Raw genomic sequence first — 11,009 nt, forward strand, 5'->3', positions numbered from 1 at the left:
TTTTTAGGTAATTTTGTGTCTTTTTAGATCATTTTGTGTATTTTTAGGTAATTTTGTGTCTTTTTAGATCATTTTGTGTCTTTTTAGGTAATTTTGTGCCTTTTTTTGATAATTTTTTGTCTTTTTTAAGTAATTTTGTGTCTTTTTTTAGGGTTTTTTTGGTCTTTTTTAGGCAATTTTGCATCTTTTTTTTTTGATAATTTTGTGTCTTTTTAGGTAATTTTGAGCGACATTTTGCAGGTGAGGGCCTCGGGGGCCGCGGGCACTTTGGGACGCTGGGCCTGTGCCTGGCAGGCCTGTTTCATAATCCATCCATGCCCGTGGCCGCTGGGTCCTAGAATAGTGTTGCTGTATTAAAGAAGACTTCAGACTAAAGACTGAGACGTTAAACTGATTCAGAAAATGTTTACTGAGAAGTGAGAAGTCTCATTTTCACACTGACTTCTGTTTGCACCCAGTGGAGATGATTGCTGCTCCCATTCCCACTTGGACACGTGCACACACACACACACACACACTCTGTATGCAAACCTAATCCCTCTAATCTCCTCTGTGCTCTACAGACAAATGTACACAAAATCAACCACCCAAACACCCGAGCCACCTCTCTAACCTCACCTTCCTCTCTCCTCCTCCTCCTCCTCCTCCTGCAGGAGATCCGTGAGCTGCAGATGCAGATGCAGGAGAGTCAGGTGCAGATCCAGATGGACATGTCCAAGCCCGACCTGACGGCAGCTCTGCGAGACATCAGAGCTCAGTACGAGGGCATCGCCGCCAAGAACATCGCTGAGGCTGAGGACTGGTACAAGTCAAAGGTGAGAGGGAGGTGGTCATCATCATTACACCATGCTGAGAAGTGGAAATAGACGAGTGTTTGTCTTTAACTTGTCACTCTGGAGTAAATGATGTTGCACAGTGTGATGTCTGTAGAATAATTGCGATGGGGTTGTTGGATTGTTAATGACGTTAATACATAGTGGACACGCTTAAACTTGTGGTTAGGTTCAGGCACATGTTCTAGCTTAAATTAAGTGCTTTTGGGGGCAAATCCCAGCTGGAACCGTAGTGATGTCCTGGTTGAAAACAACTTCATTTATGGCACATGCCCAGGGGAAAACAGAAACGGGTCACTTAAAGACACCCCTGTTTGGGGGTTGAAAGGCTGCTGGAAAAACAGTGACAGATCCCTAAATATGTTGCCCATGTTTGGGGACTAAAAACACCAACGTTTGGGGGGTGCAAAGCCGCTGGAAACACAGTCACAGGTCCTTAAAAATTACTCACGTTTTGGAGCTTAAAAGCAGCTTGAAAAACAGCCACTGGTCACTAAAAAACACCCACGTTTTGAGGGCTAAAAAGCTGCTGGAAACATAGTGACAAGTCCCTAAAAATCATGTATGTTTGGGGACCGACAAGCGGCTAGAAATACAGCGACAGGTCTTGAACTGTGGTCTGCAGCTTGGCAGGCGTCTCCCTTAGGTGTCACGCCAACCACCATCCCCTCCACCTCCTGATGACAAAGTCAGCTCATATACTACGTCACTTTAGAAACGTTGACACGATACATATGAAACGTGCAAACGTATTCGTGGTTGCAGAAACACACAATGGCAATATTTTCTTACAGTGACAGGCTGTATTGGCAGCACCAATAGCATCAGTGTGACCTTTGACCTTTGTCTCTGCAGGTGTCAGACCTGAACCAGGCAGTGAGTAAAAACAACGAGGCGCTGAAGCAGGCCCGGCAGGAGACCATGGAGTTCAGGCACCAGATCCAGTCCTACACCTGCGAGATCGACTCGCTCAAAGGCACCGTACGTCTCACACACACACACACACACACACACGCTATACCTCTGTCCGAGCGCTGTCTCACCTCAGACCTGTCACTCTGAGTCCAGAATGAGTCCCTGATGAGGCAGATGAGGGACATGGAGGACCGCCACGGACGCGAGGCCGGCGGCTTCCAGGACACCATCGCCCGGCTGGAGGCGGAGATCGCCAACATGAAGGACGAGATGGCGCGCCACCTCCGCGAGTACCAGGACCTGCTCAACGTCAAGATGGCGCTGGACGTGGAGATCGCCACCTACAGGAAGCTGCTGGAAGGCGAGGAGAGCAGGTGACGCTGGAGCCCAGAAGACTAGATTAAACTTTATATATTGATTTGGTTTCAGGAGACTTGTTGTGCTTATAATGTCTGTACAAAGAGTTTTAATGTTAAATTATGTTATTTAAATAATTTACCAAATAAAATAAATTAATTACAGAACTATAAGTTAAGATTAAATACATTATTTAACACTTTAATTTCTGTGTTTGCAGGATCACTTTGCCTGTGCAGAGCTACTCCACCCTGAGCTTCAGAGGTACAAACACACCTGCTGTGACCTGAACTCACCACTAGAGGGCGCACATCTCTGTAACCAGCACAGCAGCTGAGAGTCTGAACTGACCCACAATGCAGTTCACCTGCAGATGGAGCTTTTACACCTGATTTATGACACACACATGAACAATATAAGAAAATATCACTGGTTATTTTAAGAGAAGTTTTTTTTATTATTTAATTGATTTATATTTGTTTTAGACAGATGATTAAACCTCTGCAGGATCTTCTGATCTTCTGTCATGGCGATGATACTTTCTTGGTGTTTCAACAGAGACCAGCCCTGAGCACCCGCAGCGCTCCGCTGAGATGCATTCAAAGAAAACTGTCCTCATCAAGACCATCGAGACCCGTGATGGAGAGGTAAAGACACAGCAGGAAATACGGACATGACATTTAAAAAATCCTTCTTTTCATAACCTTTTTTCTGTCGTTATAAACATATATAAAGTAAAGTGCCTCTAAAGAATAATCTATTATGTGACAAACAGTTCGCCATCTTTTCTGTTTCTTCTATCATCGACAAAACAAATGGAAAAAATCCATAAAATTAACCTCATGAGGAAAATCTGTGATAAAAAAATCTAAAATAAAAACTTTAAAGGACTCAGTGTGGATCGACACGTGCAGGGCCGTAGCCATGGAGTCGACATTAGGGGGGACCAAATCTGGAGGTTTAACACTGTTTAGCCAAATATTATTGATTTCCACAATTAGCCTATAGTAACCTTTGCATGCATGTCTTAAAGGCGCTGTATGTAAATACTGCCGCGAGTCGTGTCCGCCCCCCCTCCCCTACAGATTCAAGGTTGCTGGACAGCGGCACGCTGGAGACTGATTTGTTTGCCCACGGGCGGCTGCCGTGGCAGGGCCGCGTCGCCGCGTCCTTGATCTTCAGTTTTCCAGCGGACCGTTCGAGCAAGCCCGGCTTCTCTGCTGCTAACGCTGCTGCCAGGATACAGCTGAGGAGGAGCCGGCTGCTAATGCTATGTACTGGGACACTGCTAATGCTGCTTGCCGTGCTGCACAACAGGCCAAAACGCAAATTCAAAACATAAACATGATTTGCAGACTGTAAAAATGTGTTTTAAATGCGAATATTCTGGCTGTACTATTGTTGTCGGTGAGATCAGTATGTTATATGAACATTATTCCTTAGTCTCTGTGACATATTAGGAGGATTTTACGACTATTTGCTTTAGATTTCTTACATATAGCTCCTTTAAATGAGGTGTTATTATTGGTATGTCACTAAACTAACTACGGGTCCTCAAATACAGCCACAGGTCGCTAAAAAACACCTGTGTTTGGAGGGCTCAGAAGCCACAAGATGAACAGTGTTGGGTTGCTATAAACACCCACGACGAGAAATCACCTACATTTGGGGGCTGAAAAGCCACTGGAAACACTGGGACAGATCCCTAAAATGCACCAACGTCTAGGAGCTAAAAGCCACTGGAAACACTGGGACAGATCCCTAAAATGCACCAACGTCTAGGAGCTAAAAGCCACTAGAAAAACAGCCACAGGTCACTAAAAAACACCCACATTTAAGAATCACCTTTATTTTGGGGCTGAAAAGTTGCTGGAAACACAGTAACAGGTCCCTAAAAATCACCCATGTTTAGGAGCTTAAAAGATGCTAGAAAAACACCCACTCCATCTCACACTCCGTCACCTCCGCACAGAGCGACAGTGGGTTAAACACAAGCTGAACTCTCACTCGTGACCTTTGACCTCAACAAAACAGAATCAGTTTTCTAACTCAGGTGAAAGATTAACGACCTGTCAGCACGCCAGGAGGCACTCATGTTGCTTCCAGGAAAACACACACACACACACACACACACACACACACATGTAGCGACAGGTTCAGCCCCAGACTGCCATCCACACATCCGGTCCCACCCGGGTGGAAACACGCTACACCCACAGCCTCCTGGGAAAACACACATCACAGGCGTGCTGGCACACGTCGCGGCCGCTCTTGTTCTGTTTTCAACAATAGGCCTTGTGTCTCGTCGTCACGTGCAGCTCTGCTGGAGGACGGGAGTCACTTCTGTTTGTGTCTCTAAAAACAAGTCGTACACTGAGAGGTTTTCAACCAGTGTCCAACAGAAATCAACTTTAAAAAAATATTCTGGATATTAGAGAGACACAAGCTGCTCACTGGGTAAATATTTTGTGAAAGCAGAGTTGAGGTAGTTGGTAACAATTTTATAATATTTGATTTTCTCTCTAATCACCAAGCCTGAAAACAAATGATCTGATAAATAAATTAATAAATGCATTTTGGCTAAAAAACATAAAAATAAACAATAAATAAATTAAAGAATAAATTAATAAATAAAAATAAAATAAATACACATTAACTGAAAAATTGATTAAAAAAAATAATAATGTCTTGATGAATAAATTTAAAACAAATAAAACATAAATTCAAAATAAATACATTAATTGAAAAATTAATAAAAAAAACAAATTACAAAATGAATCAATTAATTAATAAAATACAAACAATTTTTTTATAAAAAAAAGAATAAATACATTTTTAAACAAACAAAAAATAAATCAAAAAAATAATTTGAAATTAATTACAAAAATAAAAAAACAATTTTTTTTAAAAATTAATTACAAAAAATAAATGTCTTGAATACATTTACAAATGCATAGATACATTTCAAAATAAATTAAAAACAACAAAAAGAATTAAAAAATGATTAATAAATACAGAAATATCTCAATGAATACATTCTAAGATACATTATTTTAATAAATCTAAAACAAAGAAATAAAAATAAAAATAATTCAAATAATTAATTTAAATACCTAAATAAAAGAAACAACAGAATTAATACAAAGGTGAATAAAGAAGCAAATTAAAACAAAATCATGAATCTATGTCACATTTTATTCATTAATTAATACCTACATATTTTTCCTTATTATTTTGGTACCTTACCAGCATATTCATTTATTATTTATTTATAATTTTGGCAGCTCTCGTCCTCCACATTGGCTGCACCAGAATAAAAAATATATAAATTTAGATATACTTCTGTCTAGTAGATTTTGTCCTTTATAGTTTTTGCAATTTACTTTTACAGAGTTAAATACTTAAAAATCATCTCATCAAATATTGTTTCTCTCCTTCATTTTTTATACACTGAGAAACCAAACTGAACATGAACGTCACAAACACAATAAAACACGAGACGTGCCGACCCTCACACACACTGTCTCTTTATCTCTCTGTAAATCTGTTTTCATATCTCTGAACGTCGTCTCACTGTTTGTGTTTCTGCCCTCCAGGTCGTCAGCGAGTCGACGCAGCACCAGCAGGACATCATGTAACCATCTGCAGAGGAGACGAATAAAAACAAGAAACAACAACACATCTGCCCGAGTCTGAGTCGGACAGATGAAGAAAAGATGCGCAAATAAAACTAAAAGTAAAAAGACTTGAGTCGTGATTATGGCCTGTACTGTGCTGGTGTTAAAGCTCATATGTGAATTTGAAGCAGGGTGGTGTTTCATTAACTTTATCAGGGTTTATTTCTCTCTGCTTTGTGGTGTGTTTTAGCCAAAAGCAACGTATATGTGCAGCGAACACAACCCAGTCACCAGAAGACAATGTTGGCACTGTACGTTTCTGCACACCATGAATACCTTTGCACGTTTCATATGTATCACATCAGTGTTTCTAAAGTGACGTAGTATGTGAGCTGACCGTCATCAGGAGGTGGAGGGGATGGTGGATGGTGTGACACCTGCCAAGCTGCAGACCACTGTTCAAGACCAACAAACATCATCGGGTGTGATTTGGTGCCACTGCTGTGTTTCCAGCAGATTTTCAGGCACCAAACGTGGGTGTTTAGAAGCGACCCATCATCTGTATTTCCAGCAATGATGATGCCTCGAAAAGCAGCAGAATTTTACCCAGACATCGCCACATTACTGGCCTCATAGTGCCTCAAAAAGCATTCATTTTTAGCTGTATTTCCAGCTGGGATAGTGCTACGAAAAGATGTTGTTTTATACCGAAACATTTCTGTGTTTCCAGTGGGGCTAGTACCACAAAACATGGATGCTTTTTAACGAGACATCCCTGCATTTCCAGTGTAGATCTTGCTACAAAACAGTGGCTATTTTTTACCTAAACATCACTAGTGTCACGAAAAGTGGGTGTTTCTTAACAAGACATAGCTGCATTTCCAGCTGGGATATTGCCAAAAAGATGAGGTTTTTTTAATGTAAACATTACTGTGTTTCCAGCGGGAATAGTGCCACCAAAAGCAAGAGTTTTTTACCAAGACATCGCCACATTACTGGCAGGGATAGTGCAACAAAAAACATTTATTTTTAATTAAAACACTGCTGCATTTCCAGCTGGGATGGTGGCATGAAAAGCAGTTGTTTTTTACTGAGGCATCATTACATTTCCAGCAGGTATTGCGCCTCCAAGAGCTGTTGTTTTACACCGAAACATTTCTGTGTTTCCAGTGGGGCTAGTACCACAAAACATGGTTGCTTTTTAATGAGACATCCCTGCATTTCCAGCGGATTTCTTGCTACAAAAATTGACTATTTTTTACCCAAAAATCACTAGTGTCAGGAGAAGCGGATGTTTCTTAACAAGACATCACTACATTTCCAGCAGGGATATTGCCAAGAAAATGATTGTTTTTTTACCTAAACATAACTGTGTTTCCAGCGGGAATAGTGCCACAGAAAGACGTTGCTTTTCACCCAGACATTGCTACATTACTGGCAGGGATAGTGCCACAAAAAGGGTTTGTTATCTACTGAGACACTGCTGCTGTATTTCAAATCAAAACATGATCTTTTCCTACAATGCTGCATTTCCAGCAGAGATCGCGCCACCAAAATGGCTGTTTTCTAAAAAGGCATCACTGCATTTCCAACACAGACACTGCCCTGAAAAGCGGTTGTGTTTTTTAATGAGACCACTGCATTTCTGGCGGGGATTGTGCCACCTAGACATCATGACATTACTAGCTGGAATTGCGCCTTGGAAAGCGTATGCCTTTTACGGAAACATTGCTGCGTTTCCTGCTGGAGTATTGCCACAAATAGTGGTTGTTTTTTAACCCAGACGTAAACATTGCTGCTTTTCTCGCAGAAATTGTGCCCTCAAATTCAGGCGTTTTAAGCCAAAACATGATTTTTTCCAAACAATAACCAAATGATTTTTGTACCTAAACATAACCACACATCAACCACAGCATTGTTGAAACAGAACGTTGCGATATAATAACGTGCAAATGTATCTATGGTTTGCAGAAATGCCAACATTTCTCAACAAAAACGCCATCATTACGGTGGAGGTGGGTCAAGAAGGTCTCGATAACAGATAAAAGATGGAGATTTTTTGCGGTCTAGTGGCAAAATATTAAAATCACAACATGCAAAACAGCATATTTGCATCTAAAAGAAGCTGCAAAGTGTAAAAGCATTTCAGACAGCCTGCTAAATAAAATATTCTGGTGCTGCATTCACTTCCTGCTCTGCAATCTAACTTAAATATCACAGACGTGCTGTTGTTTCACATCAACTGAGCTAATTTGCTTTTGCATCTCTTTTTTTTTTTAAACCACTCCAGTTGTGCAGATCGCTTTACTCCCACTCTGAACATGCACTGCTGCCTTTTTCAAATTGTGTTATGATTCTGCTTCTGGTTTCTTCCTCAAGGTCAGAGTCACTTTTTTGTGCAATCAGGAGCTCTGAGGAGGACGAAGTGAACTGTATGTGCGAGTGCTTATCAATGAGGGGACGCAGAGAGGACAGATAAGGAGGAGATGGAGGGGGAGATTAAAGGGTGTCTGGAGATGAAGGCAGAGATAGGAGGCTGTGTGAGGTAGAGAGGAGGAGGAGGAGGAGGAGGAGGAGGAGGAGGGATAATCTCTTGTGACTTTCAAATAATATTTGCTAATAAAAGTAAAGTGGATTTCATGTTTCAGCTGCTTGATGTCTGCATGTCCTTGAGCGAACAGACGACTCACACACATGGATGGTGTACAGGCCCATAGGAACACATGCTTTAATAATCATAGTCATAATTCAATCTTTTAAAAAAAAGCATGGAGTTACTGGCCTACAGTGATGACATTGCACTCTCCTTTACACAACAGCTCCAGAAATAAATAAATCAGCAAATAAATACATCCCACTGGAAAAGAACAATTAAATTAGAGTCCTAAGAAAAAGAAAAAAAACAGTTTAAATGAAATGATAAAATGGTAAAAATAAGAAAAGAAAGAAAGTTAGTAAGTGCTGTGTTTTATGTACAAATTTCACATCGATGCACATGGAAGGGGCGGAGGGTGTTTGGTGGGAGCCAAAACGAAGCCACGCAGGGCGGAGCGGGAACAGGACGCGACGGGACGGAGGGGTGAGATCATGCATTGTCCGTTTCCCACGGATGAATAAAAACATACATTCCCCCCCTGCCCCCCCCCCCCCCACATTTGTTTGCTTTTCCTTTAAAAAAGGTAAAGACAGTAACAAAGTATTCACATTTTCACTGGTGACAGAAACGTTATGTCGTCCCAAAGAAAGAAAATCAATGCACATGATGGAAGAAGTTGTTGGTCTAAGTACAAGTTGGTATGGCCACGAGTCCGAGTCTTTCATCCGCACGCTCCGAGCCTTGTTTACACTGACGTCTCAGCCTGGAGTCACTGTTTCAATATCAATAAATTATTAGCATTTTGATTACACACATCTACAGAGCCCCGAAAGTTCCTCAAGTTATTATCATGTGGGAACAAGTCATCATGTACACACTTGTTCCCTCAAGATAACAACTTGTTCTCTCTAGATTTTAACTTTTATCATGTGCGCACAACTTATCTTGTGCGCTCTTGTTCCCTCAAGATAATAACTTAATGTTGTGGGAACAAGTTACTATCTCGTAAGAACAAGTTATTTGTGCACACAAGTTATTACCGCACGGGAGCAAGTTACCCTAACAACTTGTTCCCTCAAGATAATAACTTAATGTTGTGGGAACAAGTTACTATCTTGAGGGAACAAGTTACTATTATGTGGGAACAGTTCGTCTTTAAAGTACAAGATGACCTTTATCTTGTATGAACCAATAACTATCTTGTAAAAACAAGCTATCACTCTGAGGGAACATGTAATTATTTGAGGGAACAAGTTATTACCTTGTGTGTACACGTTATTATTGTGTGGGAACAAGTTATCTTGTGCACACGAGATAGTAACTTTTATCTTGTGGGAAATGTTATTACCTTGGGGGAACAAATTATTATCATGTGGGAACAAGTTATCTTGTGCGCTCTTGTTCCCTCAAGATTATAACTTAATGTTGTGGGAACAAGTTACTATCTTGTGAGAACAAGTTATTTGTGCACACAAGTTATTACCGCACGGGAGCAAGTTACCCTGTACACACTTGTTCCCTCAAGATAACAACTTGTTCTCTCTAGATTTTAACTTTTATCATGTGCGCACAAGTTATTATCTCGAGGGAACAAGTTACTATTATGTGGGAACAGTTCGTCTTTAAAGTACAAGATGACCTTTATCTTGTGTGAACCAATAACTATCTTGTAAAAACAAGCTATCATTCTGAGGGAACATGTAATTATTTGAGGGAACAAGTTATTACCTTGTGCGTACACGTTATTATTGCGTGGGAACAAGCTATCTTGCATGCACTTGTTTCCACTAGGAATAACTTAATGTTGTGGGAACAAGTTATATCGTGAGAACAAGTCATCTCATGTGCGCAAGTTATTATCTTGTGGGAACAAGTTATCTTGTGCACACTTGTTCCCACTAGATAATAACTTTACATTGTGGGAACAAGTTACTATCTTGTGAGAACCAGCAATTGTCTTGTAGGAACAAATTACTATCTTGTGGGAACAAGTTATTATCTTGTGTGCACAAGAGAATAACTTTTATCTTGTGGGAAAAGTTATTCTCTTGAGATAACAAATTGTTATCATGTGGGAACACCTTATCTTGTGTGCACTTGTTCCCACAAGAAAATAACTTTTATCTTGCAGAAAAAAATATTTTCTTGTGGGAACAAGATGATGATGTGCGCATTTTTTCCTGAAGGTAATGACTTGTTCCCACTAGATATTATCTTTAATCTTGTGTGCACAAATTATTACCTTGTGGGAACAAGTTATCTTGTGCACACTTGTCACCTCAAGATAATAACTTGTTCCCACTAGATAATAATTTGTATGTTTTGGGAACAAATTATCAAGTGAGAACAAGTCATCTTGTGTGCACTTATTCTCTCAAGATACTACCTTGTTCATACAATTTAAAAAATTACATCTAGTGGGAACAAGTTGTTATCTTGAGGGAACAAGTGCACACAAGTTGACTTGTTCCCACATGATAATAACTTGTTCCCACAACATAAAATTATGATCTAGTGGGAATAAGTTATTATCATGTGGGGAAAAAGTTTTCTTGTGCGCACTTGTTCTCATGCGATGAGAACAAGTTATTATCTTGAGGGAACAAGTGCGCACAAGAAAACTTTTTCCCCACATGATAATAACTTGTTCCCACTAGATAATAACTTTTATGTTGTGGGAACAAGTTATGT

The 11,009-nt window shown here is 40.2% G+C and overlaps 1 protein-coding gene across 1 annotated transcript in view; it reads left to right on the forward strand.

The window, feature by feature from the left end:
• Positions 1–8,262, forward strand: part of desmb (desmin b) — a 16,418-nt gene extending 8,156 nt beyond the window's left edge. The window contains exons 4-9 of the mRNA XM_050065959.1: positions 654–815; positions 1,689–1,814; positions 1,902–2,122; positions 2,326–2,369; positions 2,664–2,752; positions 5,702–8,262. Of these exons, the coding sequence (XP_049921916.1) occupies positions 654–815; positions 1,689–1,814; positions 1,902–2,122; positions 2,326–2,369; positions 2,664–2,752; positions 5,702–5,743 (684 nt within the window). The 3' untranslated portion in view covers positions 5,744–8,262. The remainder of the gene's footprint in view (positions 1–653; positions 816–1,688; positions 1,815–1,901; positions 2,123–2,325; positions 2,370–2,663; positions 2,753–5,701) is intronic.
• The last annotated feature ends 2,747 nt before the right edge of the window (positions 8,263–11,009 follow it).

This window comes from Epinephelus moara, chromosome 16 (assembly GCF_006386435.1).
Source record: "Epinephelus moara isolate mb chromosome 16, YSFRI_EMoa_1.0, whole genome shotgun sequence".
In the NCBI taxonomy this organism is placed as follows: domain Eukaryota; kingdom Metazoa; phylum Chordata; class Actinopteri; order Perciformes; family Serranidae; genus Epinephelus; species Epinephelus moara.